Source organism: Columba livia, unplaced genomic scaffold (assembly GCF_036013475.1).
Source record: "Columba livia isolate bColLiv1 breed racing homer unplaced genomic scaffold, bColLiv1.pat.W.v2 Scaffold_194, whole genome shotgun sequence".
Lineage (NCBI taxonomy): Eukaryota > Metazoa > Chordata > Aves > Columbiformes > Columbidae > Columba > Columba livia.
In genome coordinates this window covers 282,751-307,437 of record NW_027043136.1, presented here as the reverse complement: position 1 = coordinate 307,437, position 24,687 = coordinate 282,751, and the positions used below count along the sequence as shown (strand labels likewise).

The following is a 24,687-nucleotide window of genomic DNA, read 5'->3' as shown; positions in this document are numbered from 1 at the left end:
TCTTCCCTTCAGCCAGTTCACAGTCACCTCACTACCTGCTCATCCAGACCACACTCCCCCAGTTTAGCTGTGAGGATGCTGTGGGAGACTGTGTCAAAGGCTTTACTGAAGCCAAGGTAGACCACATCCACTGCTTTGTCATCATGTATCCAACTCGTTATGTCTTCATAAAAGTCAACGAGGTATGTCAAGCACGACTTCCCCTTGGTGAAGCCATGTTGACTGCCCCTAATGACCCTCTTATCCCTGATATGCCTTGAGATGGCACCAAGGCGAAGTCGTTCCATTGGTTTCCCAGGGACAGAGGTGAGGCTTGACCGGTCTAGAGTTACCCGGGTCCTCCTTCTTGCCCTTTTTGAAGACTGCAGTGACATTTGCTTTCCTCCAGTCCTCAGGCACCTCTCCCATTTCCCAAGACTTGGCAAAGATGATGGAGAGCGGCCCAGCAATGACCTCAGCCAGCTCCCTCAGCACCCGCGGGTGCATCCCATCCGGACCCATGGATTTATGGATTTACCTTCAAGCACCTTGCCCACGGGATTTCCACCAGCAATTGCCTGAACAGGCCAAAGTTTGCCCTGCTGAAATCCAGGGTTGCAATTCTGCTTGCTATCCTGCTCCTGCCACACGAGATCCTGAACTCCACCATCTCATGGTCGCTGCAGCCAAGGCAGCCCTCAACCTTTACCGCCTCAACCAGCCCCTCCTTGTTAGTGAGGATGAGGTCCAGCAGCTCCTCTCCTGGTCGGCTCCTCCACCCTTTGCATCAGGAAGTTCCCATGGATGCACTTGCTGAACCTCCTGGGCTGTGTCTGGCTGAGTCGTCCTTCCAGAAACATCAGGGGAGTTCAAACCCCCAGGACAAGCAGGGCCTGTGACTGAGGCCGCTCTCAGCTGCTGGAGAGGCCTCGTCAACGTCCTCACCCTGAGCTGGTGGGTTGTGATGGACACCCACAGCAGTATCACCCTAATGCTCCCAGTGCTCCCAGTAACCCTCCCACTGACCCCTCCAGTGCTTCCAGTAACCCTCCCACTGACCCCTCCAGTGCTCCCAGTAACCCCTCCAGTGCTCCCAGTAACCCCCACTAACCCCTCCAGTGCTCCCAGTAACCCTCCCACTGATGCCTCCAGTGCTCCCAGTAACCCCCACTAACCCCTCCAGTGCTCCCAGTAACTCTCCCACTGATGCCTCCAGTGCTCCCAGTAACCCCCACTAACCCCTCCAGTGCTCCCAGTAACCCTCCCTTTAACCCTTCCAGTGCTCCCAGTAGCCCCCATTGTTCCCAGTAATACTCCAAGAACTCCCAGTTAACCCTCAGTGCTCCCACTAACTGTCCTTGTGCTCCCAGCAGGCCCCCACAGTGCTCCCAGTAACCATGTTGTGTTCCCATTAACCCCCCACTAATCATCCTACTGTTTCCAGTAATCCTCCCAGTAAACCTCTCAGTGCTCTCAGTAAACCTCCCAGTGCTCCCAGCAACCCCCCCAGTGCTCGCAGTGAGCCCCAGCAACCCCCTCATTGCTCCCAGTAATCCCCCGCTAGCCCTCCCAGTGATCCCAGTAACAACCTAGTGCTTTCATGTGAGCCCTCAGCAACCCCCACTGTTCCCAGTAACCCCTCCCAGTGCTCCCAGTAACCCCCCACTAACCCCTCCAGTGCTCCCAGCAACCCCCATTCTTCCCAGTAATCCTTCAAAAAATCCCAGTAAACCCTCAGTGCTCCCAATAACCCTCCCAGTGCTCCCAGCAACCACCTAGTGCTCCCAGTAAACCCCCACCAACTGGAATGTTCCCAGTAACCCCCACAATGTTCCCAATAACCCCGCACTAATCCTTCTAATGTTCCCAGTTACACTCCCAATAACCCTCCCAGTAAAGCCCCAGCAACCCCCAATGTTCCCAGTAATCCTGCAAGAACTCCAAGTAAACCCCCAGTGCTCCCAGTAACCCTCCCAGTGTTCCCAGAAACCCCGCACTAATAAACCTACTGTTCCCAGTAACCTTCCCAGTGCTCCCAGTAACCACCTAGTGCTCCCAGTAACTCCGTAGCAAACCCCAGTGTTCCCAGACACCTCCCCAGAGCACCCAGTGGCCCCCACTAACCCCTCCAGTGCTCACAGCAACCCCCATTGTTCCCAGCAATCCTGCAAGGACTCCCAGTAAACCCCCAGTGTTCCCAGTAGCCCTCCCAGTGCTCCCAGTAACCACCTAGTACTCCCAGTAACACTCAGGCAACCCCACATGCTCCCAGGAACCCTCCCAGTATTCCCAGTACTCCCAGTAGCCCCCAACTAACCTTTCCAGTGCTCCCAGCAGCTCCCATTGTTCCCAGTAATCCTCCAAGAATTCCCAGTTAACTCCCAGTGCATGAGTATGTAGTACTCCCAACATGAGTACGTAGTAACACCCACTATCCTGTCCAGTGATCCCAGCAACCCCCATTGTTCCCAGGAAACCTCCAAGAAGTCCCAGTAAACCCCCAGTGCTCCCAGTAAACCCCCAGTGCTCCCAATACTCCCCCACAAATGTCCATCCTGGGGCCCTGGGCAGCATCCTCTGGGCACTGTGGGGCAGGGGCAGGGTCGGTTGTACACAAGTGGGTCAGCTCTCCACTCGGGTGGGGAGAGCTGCTGGGTGAAGCTGCCGGCCTGGCTCGCACAAGCCAGACAAGACCTTTGCTGGTTATCAGCATCGATGCATCCAGTCTTTCCTGTCACTGAATCCTAGAATGACAAAGTAGTTGGAGTTGGAAGTGACATTCACAGCCCGTCTGGTCCAACTCCCCTCGGCCATCAAGGACATCTTCAGCAGCTCAGGTTGCTCAGAGCCCCGTCCAGCCTGGCCTGGGATGTCTCCGGGATGGTTCATCCACCCCCTCTCTGGGAAGCCTGTCCCAGTGTTTTACCACCCTCAGTGTAAAAAATCTCTTCCTCATTTCATTCCTTGACTCTCCCCTCTTCTAGTTTAAACCATCACCCTTTGTCCTGTCGCAACAGCCCCTGCTCTAAAGTCTGTCCCCATTGTTCTTATCGGCCCCTTTTTGGTCCAGAAAGGCTGCAAGAAGGTCTCCCAGGAGCCTCTCTTCTCCAGCTGAACACCCCAACTCTTCAACAGGCAAACTCATGACATTTTAATTTTTCAATACACTAGTGTCACAAAAGCATGAGCACATCTTTTTATATAGCATTTTATATAGCATCTATAGTCCCCCGTGGAGCCCAAATGTCACCAGTGGTACAAAGTGCCCACAGAGCCAGTTACCAGTGGGATCCCTCAGGGACCAGCACTTGGGCCAACACTGTTGAACGTCTCTGTTCTCCCCCTGTATGATGTGACACAGTGAACCTTCAGCTCCTTAGTGGATGGTGCAAAGCTGGGCAGAGGCCTTGGACAAGCTCACCTGGGTCACCCTGCCCTGAGCAGGACAGTGAGACAAGATGATGTTCACACCTGAGTTGCTCTGTGATTCCAGGAATCTTTCCCTTGGAAACGTTTTGGAAGAAGGAAGAGGTGGAGGAGCAAGAAAATAAAAATACAGGCAGAGGAGGAGACCTCAAAGGTGTCAAACAAACAGAGCAGTTCTGTGAAGAATGTTTCTCTGCTCAAACTGTTAGCAGGAAATCTATAACCAGCTCCCCAAACTCCCTGTTCTGCTCATTGGCCCCTGGGATTTCCAGCACATTTCTTTACATCAGATTCTGCACTGAAGTTTGCACTGATTGTTACAGCTTCTTTGCAGGATTTCTTCATGTTTCCTTAGAGAACTGGATGTAAACAGGCACCGGGGAATTTTTAATTAGAGGAAACAGAAAAAGGAGAAAAAAAAAGAAAACACAATAGAACTTAATGATGTTTCTCAGTTCTGTGGTTAAATTAAGCAGTTTCCACTGAGGTCCATTGCCATAATTGAAGAGTTGCCTGTAGGGAGTAGGAGAGCAACTGCTGAAAGACTTGACCTGCCTGAAGCTCAAAGCAGAGTGAGAGCTGAGAGGCTCTGAACGAGCCAAGAGTGAGAGGTGAAGAACCTCTGGGGAGCGATGGAAAGTGCAAATGTCCAGACAGGCTTCTGAAGAGTTGAGTTCAGACACGGGGAGCTGGGTAAGGACAGGTGGAAACTCCTGGATGTGCAGGGGATTAAATACACGTAGTGATAGACAGAGTCCTGGCACTGCAAGCACAGGGAAAGGCCAACGTTTCATCTCCCACAGTCCGTACACATTCTGAAAATTCATATTTGAGCAGGATAGAAATTCCACAGACATTTTATTGGAAATATTAAATATTATTTCATCTGATGAAAAAAAGAGTTATTTTTGTTGTTGTTGTTGTTGGTTTGGTTTTTAACTTTTGAGGGGAATTCTCAGGTTTTCGGGCTGAGCTCCATGGTCTCACTATAAGCACCCAGTGCAAACCTCGAGAGGCCCCGTGTACCTGAGGTGTTTGCCTGGGACTGGCAGGTATCAGACCAGACTGATAGAGCGATGGTGCTTTCCTCATTTACAATTAGTATTCAACACTTGTGCATCTAATTAGATAAGTTTCAGGACTGTAGGTAAAGAGGCAGATATGTGAAGAGCACTTAGAAGATGTGATAGAAGAATATTCCAGTTGATAATAGAGAATCATAGAATTATTTCAGTCGGAAGAGACCCTCAGGAGCATTGAGTCCAACCACAACCTAAATCTAGAACTAAACCGTGTCCCTAAGAACCTCGTCTAAACATCTTATAAACCCCTGCAGGAATGGTGACTCCCCCACTGCCCTGAGCTGCCTGTTCCAATGCCTGACAACCCTTTCCAGGAAGAATTTTTTCCTAATATCCAATCTGAACCTTCCCTGGCACAATTTGAGGCCATTTCCTCTTGTCCTATCACTTGCTACTTGGGAGAAGAGACCAACACCCTCCATGCTCCAAGCTCCTTTCAGGCAGTTTGGACAGCGAAAAGGTCTCCCCTCAGTCTCCTGTTCTCCAGGCTGAACCCACCAGTTCCCTCACCTGCTCCACATCACACTTGTGCTCCAGCCCCTCAGCAGCTCCGTTCCCTCCTCTGCACTCTCTCTAGTGCCTCAATGTCCTTCTTATGATGAAGGGCCCAAAACTGAACACAGGATTCAAGATGCAACCTCATCAGCGCTGAGAACAGTGGTACAATCACGCTAGTCCTGCTGGCCCCACCATTCCTGATAAAAGCCAGGATGCTGGTGGCCCTTTTGGCCACCTGGGCACACACAGGCTCATGTTCAGCTGCTGTCGATCAATCAACACCCCCTGATCCCTGTCCACCAGGCAATGTTCCAGCTACTCTTCCCTGAGCCTGGGGTTGTTGTGACCCAAGTGCAGGACCCGGCACTTGTTCTGGTCAAACCTCATACAAATGGCCTCAGCCCAATGATCCAGCGGGTCCAGATCCCTCTGCATGGCCTTCCCACCCTCCAGTAGATCAACACTCCCACCCAACCTGGTGTCATCTGCAAACTTAATGAGGGTGCACTCGATCCCCTCATCCACATGATTGATAAAGCTTAAATAGAACTGAGTCAAATACTGAGCCCTGGGGACACCACTTGTGACCGGACGCCAACTGGATTTGGTTCTGTTCACCACAATTCTTTTGGTCCAGCCCTCCATCCAGTTCTTTACCCATTGCACATACACCATCCAGGCCATGAGCTGCAGCTTCTCCAGGAGATGCTGTGGGACACGGTGTCAAAGGCTTTACTGCAGTCTAAGGACACAACACCCACAGCCCGTGTGGCGGATTCACTCCCCACGACAGACTTTCCCTCATCTGCTCAGCCGGTCACCTTGTCACAGAAGAGATCAGGCTGGTCAATCAGGACCTGCCTTTCATCCAGCCATGCTGATTGGGCCCGATTGCTCGTCTCGTGTGTGTGACCTCACAGTCCTTTCCCAGCCCTGTTCCTGCTGTTGGCCAATCCCCTGCAGAGGCAGAAGTGACCTCACAGTCCCCTCCACAGCCACTGGCTTCCTACTCGACTATGAGCTCCTGAGACACAAGCGACCACATGGCATCGTACCCACCATCACCCTCCTTGTGGTCCAGTGTGTGAGCAGATCAAACTAAGCTGCTTTCATCAAATGTATCTGATAGATTTCCTATCAAGGGTTTGAGTGGAGAAACGTTCCTCAGAGGAGCTGCTGTATTTACTCTGGGGCATTTTATATCTCTGCTTCTGCCTCTTTTCCTTCTTCCTCTGTCTATTCTAATGTGAAAGAGCTCTCCAAGGAAAAGATTCATGAAATCCTACAATAACGCAAGTTGGAAGAGACCCCTGAACACCATCTCTGTCCCACTGACCTTTATGGCACCCCAAGGAACAGCTGATGGCATTTGTGCTCACTTGGGTTCATCTCACCACATGCACACAGTGGACATGCACATGATGTGTATGTTTACATCTCATCTGGACAAAGAAAACATGGACTTTTGACCTAGTGTTTCATAGAATCATAGAATGTCCTGAGTTAGAAGGACCCAAAGGATCATGGAGTCCAACTCCTGTCCCTGCACAGGACACCCCACAGGTCACCCCATGTGTCTGAGGACGTTGTCCAGTCTCTTCTTGAACACAGTCAGGTTGGGGCTGTGACACCTCCCTGGGGAGCCTGTTCATTGTCCAGCACCTCTGGGTGAAGAACCTTTTCCTCATGTCCAACCTAAGCCTCCCCTGTCTCATCTTCCTGCTTTTCCCTTGGGGACTGTCATTGGTCACCAGAGAGAATAGATCAGTCCCTTCTCCTCCTTCTCCCCTTGTGAGGAAGCTGTAGCCACCATGAGGTCTCCTTTGAGTCCTTTTTTAAGCTCTGATGCTCAGAAACTCCTTGGTTTGCTTTCTGAAGCAGAAAGGAGAAGCCATGACCTGCAGGCAATGGGAAGGGGGATCCTGTCCCTCACATACTGCTCAGGGCTCTTCCTGGGACCGTGGGATGTGGGTGTGCAAGGCCCAGGGAAGGACAACACTGGGACAACAACTTCCAGCTTCCCCATGGGGCTGCAAGGAGGCACCGAGGCCCCAGTGCCATGAGGACAACATGTCTTGTCCTGGGCCTCAGTGTCAGAGACAACTGCCCTGGCCAAGGGGACAGAGACCTGCGTTCTGTGGGTCCCTTCCAGCCTTACAGCGCCCTTTGCCATCTCCACCTCAGGCTGTTCTACACGGTGCTACCCCTGCCCCTCTTTCCCTGCAGGCTGCAGACACCCATCTCGCTTCCCCACCTGCTCTCACCCAGCATTTCTGCACCTTCACTGCTGTGTCTGCAGCCTCACTGGCTGCTCTTTGGACCACAAACCATGGGCTGATCCAGCTCCCTCTGGGTCACCTCTTGCCCCACAGCACTGCCCTTCCAGTGACATTTCTTCCTCCTGATATCTATCCACAACCTTCCAAATTGTACTTTCTCACTTTTTTTTTGCTCTGCTGCTTTTTCCTGTTACCAAGGAAAGCTCAACCATCTCGTAAACTGCCCTTCATGCAGGAAACCCAACCCGTTAGGCTTCTTGTGGTCTTTCACCTGACCAGAGAGAAGCAACCTCACCATGATCTTCTAAATCCCATGAGTGCTGCTGGCCTTTCAGCTTCTCTGACACACACGACCATGTCCCTGCTGCTGTCCCATCATGTTCTCAGGTGGGATGGACATGACAACCCGTCTCTCTTCCTGGGTAGGGCCTGTGGGCCCTTGGGCAGAGGTTCTTTCCCACCCATGTCCCTGCTGCTGGGCTGGCATCTCCAGACACAGAACTGACCCCACTGTCCCCTTCACAGCCAACGTCTTTCCACTCAATTATGAGTTTCAGAGGCTCAACTGACATCATAATCCTACACCCATCCATCCCCCTCCTTATGGGCTGCGACCTGACTAAATAAAACTATGCTTGTTTTATCAAACTGATCAAATCTATTTCCTGCTAAAGATCTGAGAGGAGAAGCATTCTTGACAGGAATGTGAAATGTTGAAACCTTTTCTATGTCCTCTCCCACCTCTTTTATTTCTTATTGTTTTCCTTCTTCCTGGTTCTCATGGTGAATTCGCTACCTGAAGTGCACAGCCAATACCACACCCAGAGATGAGATCTTGTTTATTCCAGAGTTGTGCAAGTCTGGATGCTGGAATGAAACCAGCACAACAAAGACCTCTGAGCTGGGGTGAGACACCAGAGCTGGAAATGGTGGTTGTGAGGGGTCAGTCCATGGTGATTGATGTGGGGGTCCTTCCTTGGGTTGCCCAGTGCACAGGGGCACAGCCCAGCCCCTGCTCTGCTGGTCCTGCAGGTCTCTGGCAGGAGCCTGGCTGTGAGAGGACACTGCTGTGTGCCAGCCCTGCACACACACACTGTTCAGATGTTCCCTGGAGTTTGAATCTGTGGGACACTATGGTAAACATTTGCTTGAAGATATAAACCATCATGCACTGCCCTGAGGAGATCACCTTTCTATCTGGAAAGGCTGTTGTGAGGCCAGCTCTGTCACAGCAGTGCCCATTGCCTGTCCCTGCCTGCGCCAACAGCACTGACACACAGCAGGACGGTGACCAAGCTGCCAGAGCACTCAGGCCTTGCACCAACACCAGGGATGAGAAGGAGAGTGTGGGAGTGGAACCAGAACAGCTCTGGAAGAACAAGCGCTGCTGCTTCCTGGCAGGGCTGCCACGCTGGACTCTTTTCCCTTCCACCCATCACGGGAACCATCCCTGCAGCTCTAAAAAGGCCTCGCAGGAAGGACATAGTGAAAAATGAGTCACTAAAGAGCCCTTTAGTTTGTTTAAAGACAAGGAGAGCACAGCTCCTCATTTAAACAACCAGTGCTTATAAAAGAAAAGCAGACAGTGAATTAGGAAAGCGGACGACAACATTATCACAATTGAAACCCTACTAACAACAACAGACAATCCAGATGACAGGCTGGGTCTGTAATTACATTGAAACAACTATGCAGAAGCAGATGAGCGGTTTATTGATTCAGAAAGCCATCCAGTCATCAGTTTCCTCAGGGCATCCTAGAGCTGCTGGTTCCTCATGCTGTAGATGAGGGGGTTCACTGCTGGAGGCACCACCGAGTACAGAACAGACACCACCAGGTCCAGCCATGGGGAGGAGATGGAGGGGGGCTTCAGGTGGGCAAACACACCAGTGCTGAGGAACAGGGAGACCACGGCCAGGTGAGGGAGGCAGGTGGAAAAGGCTTTGTGCCGTCCCTGCTCAGAGGGGATCCTCAGCACGGCCCTGAAGATCTGCACATAGGAAACCACAATGAACACAAAACAGCCAAATCCTAAGCAGACACTGACCACAATGAGCCCAAGTTCCCTGAGGTAGGAGTGTGAGCAGGAGAGCTTGAGGATCTGGGGGATTTCACAGAAGAACTGGCCCAGGGCATTGCCCTTGCACAGGGGCAGTGAAAATGTATTGGCCGTGTGCAGCAGAGCATTGAGAAACCCAGTGGCCCAGGCAGCTGCTGCCATGTGGACACAAGCTCTGCTGCCCAGGATGGTCCCGTAGTGCAGGGGTTTGCAGATGGCAACGTAGCGGTCGTAAGACATGACTGTGAGCATACAATATTCTGCTACTATCAAGACTGCAAATGAAAAGAGCTGAGCAGCACAACGCGAGTATGATATGGCCCTGGTATCCCATAGAGAGTTGGCCATGGTCTTGGGGACAATGGTGGAGATGGAGCCCAGGTCGAGGAGGGCGAGGTTGAGCAGGAAGAAGTACATGGGGGTGTGGAGGTGCTGGTCCCAGGCTATGGTGGTGATGATGAGGCCGTTGCCCAGGAGGGCAGCCAGGTAGATGCCCAGGAAGAGCCAGAAGTGCAAGAGCTGCAGCTCCCGTGTGTCTGTGAACGGCAGGAGGAGGAACTGGGTGATGGAGCTGCTGTTGGACATTGGCTGCCTGAGGGCATGAGGACCTGTCATAGGAGGAAAAGGCAGTGACAAGTTAGAGGGACTTCTCTGAGGAAAGTAAACATGCTGTTTCTCAATGAAAACCTCTTCCCTGATAGAAGGATGTTTCAGCTCATTCTCTCTTTCTACCAGCTGAGAAAAACAGCTCATCACATTTTAAAATGCAGCTTGGGCATCTGGTTTCCATGGACGCAAGTCTGGGGCAAGAGCCCCTGAGTTGGTATCAGAAAAAGAAGTGACCCAAACTCCCACCCCAACCCCAGAGAGCAAGAGCACCAGGGACAGGTGGAGAAACAGGGAAAAACACTGCAGTGCTACCAGAAAATAAAGCAAGGACAGAAAGGCAGACGGGCATGCTGTGGAACCTTCTCCTGACCCGGCTGTGCTGCTGCCACTCACGTGATGACACTGGAGAGCAAGTACTTTTAGCACCTTATTTGTGTACCACGTTCCAGGAACCCTTCACCTGGAGGTCCAGCTGCTGAGGTGGAGACTCGTGACCTGGACCCCATGGCTTTGGGGCAGAGGGTCTGCTGGGGAGGAGAGGAGACCAGGGGTTGCTCTGGGAAATGTGTCTGCACTGCAGGGGATTGCAGGGGGTTCCTAAATCCCGTCCCTGGCATATCTGGTAGGAGCTCCTTCTCCCTGCCCATGTCTGTGCTGCCTGCAGCTGTGTGTCTGTCCCTGGTCTGCTCCCTGTCAGTGTCACAGACCCCGTCCCACCCGCTGTGTGCTCAGCTCTGTCCTGCTCACACCTCCTGGCACTGCCCAGGGGCAGCTCTGTGTGTGCAGGGGCTCAGGAGCAGCTCAGACACGTCCTAACGAGAACTGGGGTCTCAGTGTCTGCTCCAAAGAGAGAAATAAATCCGATCTCCCACTGCACACCCAGTGGAAAACTGAAAGCACAGACTCCTTCCCTTTCAGCTGTTCCTGTATTGATGTTGTTCAGAAGGACCCTCTGCCGTGTCTGTGGGGGGATCTGGAGCTCTGAGCAGCCCTGACCCACACAGCCCCCTTCAACCCCACAAGCTCCCTGCCTGCCCTGCCGGGGGTCGCTCCTTCCCCCCACAGCTGCTGCCACGGGATCTCCCGGGCAGGCTGAGCGCTGACCCTGGCAGGCGGCAGAGTCCCTGCCCGGCACAGCCCTGGGGTGCAGGGACCCTGCTCTGCAGGACAGCCCTGGGCACCCCTGGGTGCTCACCCGGCTTCACAGCTGTTCAACATGGCCTGACAAGAGCCGCGTCCCTACAGACCCCACAAGCTGTGCCTGTGCCAGTTTCAGGAGTTGCCTCCAGGAGCTACAGCTGCACTGCCCCGCACCCAGAGACTTACCATGGCAAGGGCTGCAAAGGTTTCTCCTCCAGTGAGCTCTCAGTCATCCTCCCAGTCCTGACCACCTTTAATCTCTCTCTGCCTTGCTCATCTCCCGAGATCCCCAGGCAGAGCCCTCAGCCCTGCTGCGTGTGCAGAGGAGCTGCTCCTGGGCAGAGCTGTCTCTCTGCAGCGCTGCCGCTGCCATGAGCTCCCTGTGTCCCAGGAGCCCAGCCCAGCTCAGCAGCACAGGAGCAGCCGAAGGTGCTTCAATGACCCCTCTGGTGGGTTTGGTGCTGAGTCCATGGACCTCAGACCCTGAGGGGAAGGAGAAGAAACTTCTCAAGAAGTCAAAGTCAGATGAAATCTCCAAAGTTTCTTGTAATGTTAATGGGTCCCACTGAGGGAACCTACTGAGAAACTGTCTCAGGGTCTATTTAGAGCAGAAAACTGGAGGCAATGATGACAGATCAGGAAAAGCAAAGCAAAGGTGTCTCTGATGCTCAGTAAAACTGGATGTGTTTCATTAACCAAAGGACCAAACCTTGACTCCTCTTTGGAAATCAGATCCTGTCCCTCCCACGTTGCCCAGGGCCCTTCCTGGGATAGTGTGATGTGGGGCTGTGCAAGGCCAAGGGCAGGACTGTGGTCCGACACCTCCCAGGTTCCTGGCTGGGGACAAGGAGGCCATGAGGCCCCTGTGCTGCAAGGACAAGGTGTCTCCTCACAGGCATCAGAGGTGCAGACAACAGCCACAGCCAAGGGGAGAAGGAGCTCATGTCTGGTGGGGCTTTCAGCCTCTTTACATCCCGTGATCATCTCCACGACAGCCTGTCCTGTGCTGTGGCATCCCCTGCACCTCTGTCCCTGCAGGCTGGAGACATCCCCCCTGCTGCCCCACCTTGCTCTTGTCTGAGCATCTTCCTTCCTTTGCTGAGGTCTCTCCATCCTCCCCAGCTGGTCCTTGAAGCACAAAGCCTTGGGCTGATGCAGACTCCCTCTGCTGACCTGCTCCCCCACAGCACTGCCCTTCCATCACATTCCTTTCTGCTCATGTCCAGCCTGGACCTCCCCAGCTGCACTTTGGCCATTATTTCTTTCTTATGCTCTTTCCCTCTATGAAGAAACCTCCACCACCTCTGAAACTGTCCTTCAAGCACTCTCAGGCTACTCCTGCACTGCTGCAGCCTCCCCAGCGCTGCTGGGCCAAAGCAGCCCAGGTCCCTCAGCACCCCACACCATGTGCACAAGGTGCTGAACCTGCCTTGGCACAGCCCTGCACTCTCCAGTTCCTCCCTGCTGCTCCAAACTGGGAAGCCGTGCACTGGCACACACCCGTGTGTGTGGGTCACACCAGTGCTGAACCGAATGGGATGAGAACTGCAGGTGTCTGGGTCCCCACGCTCCTCCTCATGCAGCCCCGTGTGCAGCTGCCTTGTTCGTGGTGAGCGTGCACCACGGGCTGGTGTGGGGACCTTGTAGTGCCCAGGCCCTTCTCCTCAGGGTCACTGCTCAGCGTGTCAGGTCCTGCTCTGTCCTGATGGATGGGGTTGTTCTCCTGCCCCGATACAGAACTGGTCACTTCATCTTGTCACAATCCAGAGATTTCTGATGGGTGAATGCCAGATTTTCTCAAGGTCTGGACTCTCCCTGGCCTGAAGCTCCATTTGCTCACCTGTTAACGTTTGCATGCAGTCAGCTTATCCTGATGAGGATTTCTCTCCCAAGGTAACAGCATGAGGAGTTACAGGACACTGCAAATACTACCTCCTGGAGAAACCGTGGGGTCTTGTGCATCTGATACTCATAATGTCAGAGATCTGGAGTAAGAGGAGATGTTTCTTTTCAAGTGGCAGAGCAGCAGGAATGCGTGGAGCTCTGTCTGGGGGCAGACAGTGTCACCTGAAGGTTGAGGAGTCAGCATGAGAGGGCAGAACAACATGGGCAGCGCTGTGGTGACTGGACATCAGGTACAGACTCACTGATGAGGAAGAGGAATGAGATGAGGCCTCCTTCAGACAAATGAAAGAAGCCTCATGTTTCCAGGGCCGTGTCCTCATGGCAGACCTGAGATATCCCAATATCTGCAAGGTACCGACCATCCAGGAGGGTTTGGAGCTCATTGACAACATCTTCCTGACATGGGTGACTGAGGAGTCAGTGGGGTGAGGTGCCCTGTGGGACTTCACACTTACAAACCAGAAAGAGTTGGTCAGGATGGAACAGTCAGGGATGGGAAAATGGAGCTGAGGCTCCTGGGAGATGAGAACAAGGCCAAGAGCAGGATTTCAGGAGAGCAGGATTTGGCCTGCTGAGGGACCTGCTTGGGTCCTATGGGATATGACCTTGGTGTCTGCAGTGCTTTACTCTCCCAGTTTCTCCCTCCTCTCTCCCACCTGCTGTTGTGCAGCGTTTTTTACCCTTTCTCAAATACAATATCCCAGAGGTGCTGCCAACATCACTGAGTGGCTCAGGTTTGGCAAGGACTGGCTCCATCTTGGAGCAGCTGAAATCGGCTCTGTCTGACATTGGTCAAACTCCTGTTGTCTTCTCAGAGAGGTGACAACTGTAGCACACCTATACTCAGCCCCACTTCCAAGACTTTTCCATGTAAACCAAGTACAGGGTGACAACATGTTCGGTGTTACAAACTACTTGATCATGGAGAAGAAATGGAAAAGATCTTCTGTCAGCGACCTGAGGAATCCTGCAGTCAATGAGCAGGTTCCTATGAGGAACTGCAATTGCCCTGGCATTCATTGATCAGTCAAAGCTGTAGGTGCCAACATTGTAGAAGATCTTGGGACAACTTCTAAATGTGGCTGTCTGGTGGGCCAACAAGAGTGATGCTCACCTGAATCTGTAACTGGGAAACAAGGAATAGCTGGTGAGGGATGTGAACATCAGTGTCCACCTTGGCTGTTGTGACCAGGACACAGTGGGGTCCCAGGCACCAGAGGGGAGGGAGGAAGGCCAGCAGCAGAGCACAGGCTGGTGGGCTCCAGAGGAGAAGACTTTGACATACTGGGGGATGGTGGGCAAATTGGTGACATGGAAGTAGATCTGAAGGGTGAAGATGCTCAGGAAATCTGATCAGCCTTACAGGACAGCCTGGTCTAAGCACAAGAATGATCTCTCCAAGTACCCATGAACAGGAGCATTTGTCTCGTGAGGCTGCTCCTCTGAACTGATGGAGCTCCAGGGCAAAAGGCAGCACACAGGAGGTGGGAGCAGGGGAAGCTGCAAAGGAGGAATTTAGAAACCTTGTCCATGGATGTGGGGATGATGACAAAGCTGCCCTGGACTTGATACCTGTACCTAAAGGGCAGCAAGATGAGCTGACAGAGCTTCACTTGCAGTAAGAGAATAGACAGGGTGAACGTGGGCCTGCTGCTGAACTTCATAAGAGTAGAATCAGACGGGACTGAGGTTCTTCGTGGCTTCTTTGCCTCCATCTTCACCAGCAAGGTCTCCTGGGCCTTTGTTCCTGAAGGCAGGAGTCTGGAGAACACCCAGCAGTGGATGGGGCTCAAGTCAGGGGTGACCTGAGCAAACTCAGACACCATTACAGAACAGGAGATGGGTCACTTGACCGGTCCCCTGAACACAAGTATCGCTGTGCTGTGGCACCTGAGATTGCCAGGAACACCCACCTCTTGGTCCAGAGGAGTGTGATTCCTCTTGAGGTGTCCTGGCCTGTCTCCTTGCTCAAGTGATGCTTTAGCACCCACTTCTCGGACACATTCAGTCTTTATCAGGAGATTCTCTAGATCAGTATATACTGGAGATTGTTGATAACAGCTGTTTTGGAAATGAGGGCATTGGGAGGGGGACGGAAATATAAGAAATCTGGCTTTATTATTATTTATCATGGATATGCTCTGTGTTTGGCAACAGTTCTGAAATCTCTCTAATCATTCACACCGGACTCAAAAGCTTTAGGAAAATGACGCACAGAGCCTTGGCTTGTAAGAGCATTTTAGATGTTAGGGAGCCCTCTGCTGCCATGATCCTGAACTGCAGCTACTGAGAGAATGAACAAACCTCTAATGGAGTGAAAGCCAGAAACAAACCCCAAGTTTCTGAGGGTGTTTGGACCCCATGAAGGGCCATCACTGACACAGCTGTGAAGGAAACAACCAGTGCAGGTCCCTGTCCCTGGAGGCTGCTGAAGGAAAGACTTGGAGACACTGGTTCCAGGTGGTGAGGGCCATGTGGAGGTGGCTCTGATGCCATGTCAGCCCTTGATGCTTGTTCATCACCAGAATGGCTGAGCCCTGACCCCTGGGACCTGGTAGATTTTTCTCCAATGTTTTTCAAGGCTTTTCCTGTGGTCAGTGTGAGTGTTTTGTGTTTTGGGGGTGGGTTTTATGTCAAGTGCTGTTGCTTTAACTGCAAGGCTCGGGTGTTCTGTGGAGTTGGAAATGCCTGTGAGTTCCTCATAACTCATCCAGCTTCTTTCATACACCTGGCAATGGTCACCAATCACCACAATGTCCCAGTCCCACACTTGCTTGAATCCCCTATTTGGATCCATACCCATCACTCCAGGAGGTTCATGGATCCACCAGGTTCATGGATGATTCCTGAGGACCATCCAAGTGTGGGCAGTGTAAGAGAGGAGCAGAGCAGGGTCAGCTCATGGGCCATGACTGAGCACAGCCACCCCAGCAGCAGCCGTTCCCCATCTCCCAGGCACAGCCATGCCCACAGCATGCAAATGGCACTGCCATACAGGATTAGCCCAAGAGAGGCCTTTCTTCCTTCCGTATTCCCAGGAAAATCTTCCTCCTGTTCCTCCTCCACCTGCAGACATCAACTGCTTTCCATTTCTGGGCTCAGACATGGCTGGAAGGGTTCACTGAAGCCATCAGCCATCTCATTGCTTCTCCCTGACATGTCCTGACCCTCTCCCACACCTACAATGGCCAATCATGGCTGCTCAGGCCTCCCGCTCTTCAGAAGAGGCCTCGAGCTTCTTGGTTCTTCCTGGTGCTTATTATGAACTTCCTCGCTCTCTCTAGAGTTCATGGTGAGCTTTCTTGTCCATAACAGCCCCTTTATGACCATGTCTCACTAAATGGTTGTGTTTGTATGATCATTTGTGCAGAAAGGGCAGTCACAGGACAGCACCCAATATGTCAAACTGATGCTGAAATGCCGTAAAGCCCTGGTGAGTTCCCCCTGTGTCTGTGTCTCTCCTGGAAGGAGTCTGTCCCGAGAAGGGGATCCAGCTCCTGCCACTCTCTGCAGAGGCACATGAGCAGTGTCCATCACCTGGGGACACAAAGGGTGACGTTTGCCAGACCACCCTTCATCTGAACCACTTAGATGTGTGCTTGTGGATGAGGTATGGAGCCTTACAGTGCAAATACCTATTTAATTGTCATTGCCAGAGGGGGTACCACAGATGCAGAGTACTATTTTACAGATATGTAAATATAAGCATATACGACTGACATTCCTAGACAAATTACACAAACACTTGAAGGATTATTCATGCCTTTAACATTATTATCCTCAGAAGCACCAGCAGCTTTGCATCTCAGGAAATGGGATCCAGAGTCCAAGGGCAGGATGGTTTGGGCTCTGTGCTGGGATCTGGAAACTGAAACGTGCTCCCCTCTCCCAGCCCCCTGCCCTCCTCAGTGAGGGTGTGAGACATTCTGCCAGCGAGGGCTGAACTCACAGCCATGACCAGTATCTTATGTCCAACTGCAGCCAGTGGTGTCCTGCCAGCTCAGCATTGGAGCTTCCATTGCTGGAGGTGTATAAAAGACATGGAGTTGTGGCGCTTTGGGATATGGCTTAGTGGTGGACTTGGCAGTGTTTGATTTACGGTTGGACTCCGTGTTCTTAAGGGTCTTTTCCAGCCTAAATTATTCCTTGATTCTATGATTTGGGTTGAAACTATTTCAATTCCATCACCTCCAGGTTCCCTCAGAGGCTGCTGTTGTGTGGCACAACTGTCCTGGCTCTCCAGGCAGGTTGGGCACTGGGTTGGTGTCTGCATTGGCAGTTTTCCCCTTCCTGGGGTAAAAGGCTGTTGAGCAGAGACAGTTGTAGAGATTTGGGTCACAGGGGTTTGCAGCAATCCTGTCAAACTCTGAGCAGGATGAGCTTTGGAGCCCAGGAACAATGGAGATGCTCTGAAGGATGTTTGTGAACAGTGGTGCTGGCACTAGTAACAGTAACAGGGAACTCCTCATTCTCACTGATGATCATGATGAACTAAAGCTCTTTAATTTCATTCCTAACAGTCATTCTTGCTTTTCCAAACATCTACTACACCTCAACAGTTGTGTCTTGAAAGAATTTCTTAGAACAATGCTTTTTCTCTCACTTCTTTTTTGTTTTAATCATTTAAAGAGTACACCTCTTGGACAGAATTACCCCAAAATTGTCCTTCTTTCATTATTTTTCTACTTTTTAATTATTTCTTATGTGGTGTGATGTGGAGGTTGCATAGGAGAATAGTTTCTTTTTGAGACAAAGAAGGCCAGTGAACAGATCCCAGGTCAGTGCAAAGGCCCAAAGGAATCCAGAATCTTTATGTGTGTGCACTGACACACACTGTCACCTGCATTTCCAGTCTCTGCAGTCCCAACCGTGCAGCAGAGCCTGGAGTTCTGAGCTCCCTTCATCTGCCCTGCGTGACACGTGTAAAATGGAACTACCCCAGTCCAATGGCTGGTTTTGATTCTCTTCACAGCCTGAAGCACCACATGGGTCAGGAGACAAGCCAGGATACCCAACCAGGACTCACATGCTCTGCTCTTACAGTTCAGGTGTTCCCGGGAATCTCAGCAGACATGTCACGCTGATATCTGGGTTCAAGGAGCTGGTCAAGCGTCTCATCTCCATTTCTGTAATGGTGGCTTTGCTGCCTGGCTGATGTGCAGACTGTGTACATGGATGCTGACACCTCTTGAAAAACATGCTCTGAAAGGATTAACAAGGAGGGTTGTTCTTTCTGCAAGGGCATTAGGAGAGCAAAAAAGACCCTGGATTGGGGCAAATGAAAAGGAATGCAAAAATTGTGGTCAGGACTGTTTGGAGGCACTTGTAAAGCAGCCCTGCACATGTAAATTAATCCTTTGGTCAGGGAGAACCTGAGAGCTGTCCCTAAATTGAAAACATGAAGGGGAAGGAAGGACAGTGTCCTTCAGGCTCAAAGGGACCTCGTGAGGTGTCTTGACCAACCTCCTGCTCACAGCAGGGTCAGACCAGATTGCTCAGGGCTTTATCCAAACACATCTTGGTCACTTTCTGGGACAGAGTGGGTGCGCACTCCTGGGAAACAGCTTCCAGTGCTGGACTGTCCTCAGGACTGGAATGTTTCTCCCTTTCTACAGCACCTTTCCAAGCCCAACCATCCAGATTGGTTTTACCCATCTACTTGCACACTAACACAGAGCATAATATCCTACCTAGGGCACAAGAATATTGTGGGGGATGATGCTGAATGCCTTGCTGACTTCCAGGTAACAGACCACCACTGCTCTGCCCACATCCAAAACCCTGTCCTTTCCTCACAGAAAGCAAAGAGGATGGACAGGCACAACCTGCCCTGGGCAAACCCCGTCACCTTCTCTTCCAGACACCCAGAAATGGGGTCCCAGTGGACATGCTCTGGGGCACAGCCCTTAGTTCCCCTGCTCACCCATTGGCCATTTTGAAAAGTGCACACACTGTGTGAGAGCTGCCAGTGGTCAGGGAGTCCCCCCAGTCTCCATGAGCTTTCCAAGATGGGGGAGAGTGGCCTCACTGTGACATCGTCCTGCTGTCCCAGCTCCTGGGATGCTGCCCCTGCTGTCCATAGACTGGAAAGGATTGTGTTAGTTCCAGTGACCCCTGACTTGATCCCCATGCACTGCTGGTTGTTCTGACTCCAGCCACAGAGATTTCAGAGACCTTGCTGGTGAAGAGGGAGAACAAGAGGACATAGGGATTCTCACCTCTTATTATATTCACTAGTGTCCACACAGTGTCTTTGTTTCTCCTTTAACTGTTCCTGCAGTAGTAACAGCTCATTATGGGGCCCCTGAATTGCCTTACAGGTCTGGACTGAGTTCTGATCTGGACTGTTGCTGTGCTTGGAGGCTGCTGTCCTTGCAGACCAGATGAACTCACTCCTGCCACCCTGCCTGGCAGTTCATTCCATCCGTGTCACAGCTCTGTCTGCAGCACTGACAGCTCCAGCTCCCCAGTCAGGTCCCTGGCTGAGGACATTGCCTCACATCTGGGCTGAGCCACCCCAGCTGTGGAACCAGCCCAGCTCTGACCTGCCACAAGAAACCTGGTACCAAGTGTCCAAGAGCCCATGTGTGCAAAGGCTTTGAATCAGAGCACAGACATGACATGGCCAAAGACTGATGAACGTCTCTCTAGACCTAGGAGTGTAAAGCCATAACAAAATGCCTTCATTCAACTGAAGATATTCCTCCCCTAGCCTGGAGAAATTAGATCCTTTGCTGTAACATTCCTGGTGTCCTGTCTAATGATGGGAGAAGAAAATACGATTCTCAAACGGATTTATTTTTTAAAATGAAAAGTACAATGCTGGAAAGAAGTGTCTCTGAAGAGGAGAGAGAACCAGCATCACTGATTACTTCAACTTCGAAGCTGTGCCATTGGAGCCCCAGGGACACCTGGAAGGAGCCCAGAGGGGACAGAGAAAGGGAAATCCTGGGCTGCTCCTGTGCTGCTGAGCTGGGCTGGGCTCCTGGGACACAGGGAGCTCATGGCAGCGGCAGCGCTGCAGAGAGACAGCTCTGCCCAGGAGCAGCTCCTCTGCACACGCAGCAGGGCTGAGGGCTCTGCCTGCAGCACCGAGGGCACAGGAGCCAGGCACAGAGAGGGAAACGCAGTCTGGGCTGGGAGGATGCTGAGAGTTCACTGGAAATGAAATCCTCTCAGATATGAAGCCTGTGGCTGCAGGGCACTGCGTCTGCGAATCTTGGTAGGATCTCAGAAAGCTGTCACATTGCAGAGCCTACAAGAGATGTAAGTACAACTCTTAGAGATTCCCTGATGCAGAGGAGAGGATGTGCTGCAGAGCAGGGATTGCCTTCTGCACTGTCAGAGTGACAAGACGTGAATGCTGCGTTCTCCCCAGGGTGGCTGTGGGGTGTAAATGTAAATGTGCAGGCAGGGGTGCCCAGGGCTGTCCTGCGGAGCAGGGTCCCTGCACCCCAGGGCTGTGCCGGGCAGGGACTCTGCCGCCTGCCAGGGTCAGCGCTCAGCCTGCCCGGGAGATCCCAACAACACTGAGGGGAGAAGCTGTGGGGGGATGAGCGACCCCTGGCAGGGCAGGGTCCTTCTGCTGCTGGGTTCTCCGTGGGTCGGGGCTGCTCACAGCTCCAGCTCATTCCAGAATATTGACAAGAGGAGGTTTCAAGGAGAAGACAAAAAGTACTACAAAGATAAGGAACCTCCCTGAGTCTGTGTTTTCAGTCTCCTACTCTGGGGAATGGGTGGTGATTCAGGCAGTTCTTAATTTTAAACAAATACTTGAGACACATGAACTGCAGTAGGTCTTCAAGAGAATCCTGACATGCCTTGCCTCTCCTCTGCCTATGCAGAACCAGCATCACCTTTGCTGGACACCTTACACTTAATCTGTAATCTGTTTTCCAGCCTGCAAACAGGAAGATGCCCCCAGGCAGTGCCCTGTGAACAGGCAGGATCTGTAGGGCCAGGGGGAGGACACAGGGGGTGGGATGGTCTGTGAGCACTGACAGGGAAGAGACATGGACAGGGAAACACCTCCCAGGGGAGAATCTCCAGGCAGCAGGGAAATGATCAGAAATGAGAGGAAACCAAACCCGGAATGGTTATGGGAGGGAGAACAGAGAAAAGTCCCTGTGATCCCCTGCAGTGCAGATCCCTCCTGTGAGCAGCCCCCTGGGCTCCTGTCCCACCCAGCAAAGCCTCTGCCCTCAGGGCCGGGGGCTCCAAGGCATGAAGCAGCTCCTGTGCAGCCAGAGCTCCAGTTCCTCTGCAGAGCACAGGGGCTGAGAGCAGCTGCCCGGCAGTGTTGGTGTCTGGGAGGTGGCTGCACAGCTGGGGAAGGGTGACGCTGTCTGAGTGCCCGGCTGCCTCTGCCCTGGCCTCTCTCACACCCACCCTCACCGCATTTTCCTTCTCGCTCCCCTGCTCTGGGTCACTGCTGTTGGGATCTTGTTCTTGCTGTCAGGCTCTCTGGGGATGGCAGTTTCAGCTGCAGAGTCACAGCCTGATCTTGTGGGTCCTTTCCTGCAGGTGTGTCCATGGGCACACGTGTCCCAGCTTTGCTCTGACCTGTGGGCTGTGGGCAATGCAGTCTGTGGGGCTGGGGAATGAGCCGTGTGTGTCCTGGGCTAAATGTGGGGTGCTGAGACCTTAGGAAAGGGTGAGACCTGTCATGGTCTGAGGTGGATCCCTCTGCTCTCAGCAGTGCCTGGTGGCTTTTCAGGGTAACATGGGAGTGCGATCAGCCCCCATCTCAGAAAGGTGCCAGCCCAGGGCAGCTGGAGCAAGACAGAGGGACAGAGCAGCTGCCCTCACTCTGCACTGACCCACAGGCACCCTCTGGTCTCGCAGGACTCGCTCTGTTCTCCCTGAGTGCAGCAGAAATGCTGAGGGTTTCTGACACCCAACAACACTCCCCAGGGTGGGAGGGCAGAAGGAGCTGTAGAAACACCAAACCTCTCAAACTCAGTTTCTCAGGCCTGGGGGTACAGATGCTGACAGTCCCTTCTGCACCAGGAGCGGTTCCAGCTGACAAAGCTGAACCCCAGGACTGGCCCCTGCCCACCCGATCACACAGGGTGAGGCTGAGTCCTCAGGAGCCCCTGGGCAGAGACCCTGCTCTTCATTGCACACTCATCAAGCACCGACGAGGGCTCCAGCCAGGACGTTCTCCTGGAAAAAGAAAAGTGTCTCTTTGTGGGAGGGTCTGTGGGAAATGGGTTTGATTATTCCCAGAGAAGTCTCATCTAAACCTTCACTATCTTTTCCTCCTATGACAGGTCCTCACGCCCACAGGCAGCAAATGTCCAACAGCAGCTCCATCACCCAGTTCCTCCTCCTGCCGTTCGCAGACACACGGGAGCTGCAGCTCTTGCACTTCTGGCTCTTCCTGGGCATCTACCTGGCTGCCCTCCTGGGCAACGGCCTCATCATCACCACCATAGCCTGGGACCAGCACCTCCACACCCCCATGTACTTCTTCCTGCTCAACCTCGCCCTCCTCGACCTGGGCTCCATCTCCACCATTGTCCCCAAGTCCATGGCCAACTCTCTGTGGGATTCCAGGGTCATTTCCTATGCAGGATGTGCTGCCCAGGTCTTCTTTGTATTTTTCTTGCTTGGTGCAGAGTGTTCCCTTCTCACCGTCATGTCCTATGACCGCTACGTTGCCATCTGCAAACCCCTGCACTACGGGACCCTCCTGGGCAGCAGAGCTTGTGTCCACATGGCAGCAGCTGCCTGGGCCACTGGGTTTCTCAATGCTCTGCTGCACACGGCCAATACATTTTCACTGCCCCTGTGCAAGGGCAATGCCCTGGGCCAGTTCTTCTGTGAAATCCCCCACATCCTCAAGCTCTCCTGCTCACACTCCTACCTCAGGGAACTTGGGCTTATCGTGTTTAGTCTGTTAATCAGTTTTGGCTGTTTTGTATTCATTGTGGTGTCCTATGTGCAGATCTTGAGGGCCGTGCTGAGGATCCCCTCTGAGCAGGGACGGCACAAAGCCTTTTCCACCTGCCTCCCTCACCTGGCCGTGGTCTCCCTGTTCATCAGCACTGCCATGTTTGTCTACCTGAAGCCCCCCTCCATCTCTTCCCCATCCCTGGACCTGGTGGTGTCTGTTCTGTACTCGGTGGTGCCTCCAGCAGTGAACCCCCTCATCTACAGCATGAGGAACCAGGAGCTCAAGGATGCCCTCTGGAAACTCATATCTTATTGTTTTGTAAAGCAATAAATTGCCCATCTGGTTCTACATAGGCGTTTTAATGTAGCTAATTACAGGTCCAGCCTGTCATCTGTATTTTTTGTTGTTATTAGTTGTTTTCTTATGTTGTCATGCCCTTTCTAATTCACTGTTGGCTTTTTTTTTATAGCTGTTGGCTGTTTAAACGAGAAGCTGTGCTCTCCTTATCTCTAAACAAAATAAAATTCTCTTTGGTGACTTGTTTTTCACTATATCCTTCCTGCAAGCCCATTTTTAGAGCTCCAGGGATGGATCCTGTGTTCATGAGAGGAGGGGAAAAGAGTCCAGCGTGGCAGCCCTGCCAGGGAGCAGCAGCGCTTGTTCTTCCAGAGCTGTTCCTGTTCCACTCCCACACTCTCCTTCTCATCCCTGGTGTTGGTGCAAGGCCTGAGTGCTCTGGCAGCTTGGTCACCGTCCTGCTGTGTGTCAGTGCTGTGGGCGCAGGCAGGGACAGGCAATGGGCACTGCTGTGACAGAGCTGGACTCAGAACAGCCTTTCCAGATAGAAAGGTGATCTCCTCAGGGCAGGGCATGATGGTTTATATCTTCTTGCAAAGTTTCTCTTAAGCATATTCCTACAAAAGTGACCCACAGATTAAACGTCACTGTGCATCTGAACAGTGTGTGTGTACAGGGCTGGCACACAGCAGTGTCCTCTCACAGCCAGGCTCCTGCCAGAGACCTGCAGGACCAGCAGAGCAGGGGCTGGGCTGTGCCCGTGTGCACTGGACACCCCACAGAAGCTGCCCCAGGGCATCATCATGGACGGGCCCCTCACAACCACCATTTCCAGCCCTGACTTCTCTCCCCAGCTCACAGAGGTTGTTCTTCCCTCCATGGAATGACACTGAATGACTATGTCAGCAGTCCATGTCTGCATTGTACAGGTGAGACGTGAGCACGCACATCATGGATGTGAGGTGGGATGTATCCAAGAGAGCACAAACAACATCAGCTCTTCCTGGGACCTCCATGAGGGCCTGTGGGACAGACAGTGTTTTGAGGTCACTTCATGTTGGCAGAAACATCCTATGGGAAACAGCCTGAATGCAGCACTGGGTTGTGCTTCCTTGAACTCAGGTCCCCATGTCCATTCCTCCTGAGATCTCAGATGAGTGCAGAGCAGGGTGACACACCACAGGGCTGAGGTGCCTCCTGTCCTTTGAGAGTGGCAACAGGAGGCCAGAGGGAAACGAAGGCTACAGCCGCTATGTGCAACAGGGAAAGATTCTGTCTCTGAACACCCCTGGGTGCAGAAGGAGTTCACGAGGCCAGCTCAGACTTGGATGGCAGATAGAACTTGACATTTCTGTGTGTGACTCCAGGAACAAACCTCAGTGGCTCAGTGAGATTCATCTCAGCTGCTGGAATGGCTCATTGCGAGTGCTCCTGTCTGCTCCGTCATCCTTGCCCATGATCCTGGGCTGTGCTCTCAAAAGTACCAGAGCACTCAGATTGGTTCTGGGATCCTTG

The 24,687-nt window shown here is 52.6% G+C and overlaps 2 protein-coding genes across 2 annotated transcripts; one reads left to right on the top strand and one right to left on the bottom strand.

Moving 5' to 3' along the window:
* Positions 1-9,020: 9,020 nt before the first annotated feature.
* Positions 9,021-9,908, bottom strand: LOC135577932 (olfactory receptor 14J1-like). Its single transcript, XM_065048060.1, has one exon. The coding sequence runs from the start codon at positions 9,906-9,908 to the stop codon at positions 9,021-9,023; it is 888 nt and encodes a 295-aa protein (XP_064904132.1).
* Positions 9,909-22,272: 12,364 nt separating this feature from the next.
* On the top strand, positions 22,273-23,205 carry LOC102087313 (olfactory receptor 14J1-like). Its single transcript, XM_065048057.1, has one exon. It carries the CDS (start codon positions 22,273-22,275, stop codon positions 23,203-23,205), a length of 933 nt encoding a protein of 310 aa, XP_064904129.1.
* The last annotated feature ends 1,482 nt before the right edge of the window (positions 23,206-24,687 follow it).

Bases quoted from the DNA above. Each gene is read 5' to 3' on its own strand.
- LOC135577932 (XM_065048060.1), bottom strand. From the start codon at position 9,908: ATGTCCAACAGCAGCTCCATCACCCAGTTCCTCCTCCTGCCGTTCACA.
- LOC102087313 (XM_065048057.1), top strand. From the start codon at position 22,273: ATGTCCAACAGCAGCTCCATCACCCAGTTCCTCCTCCTGCCGTTCGCA.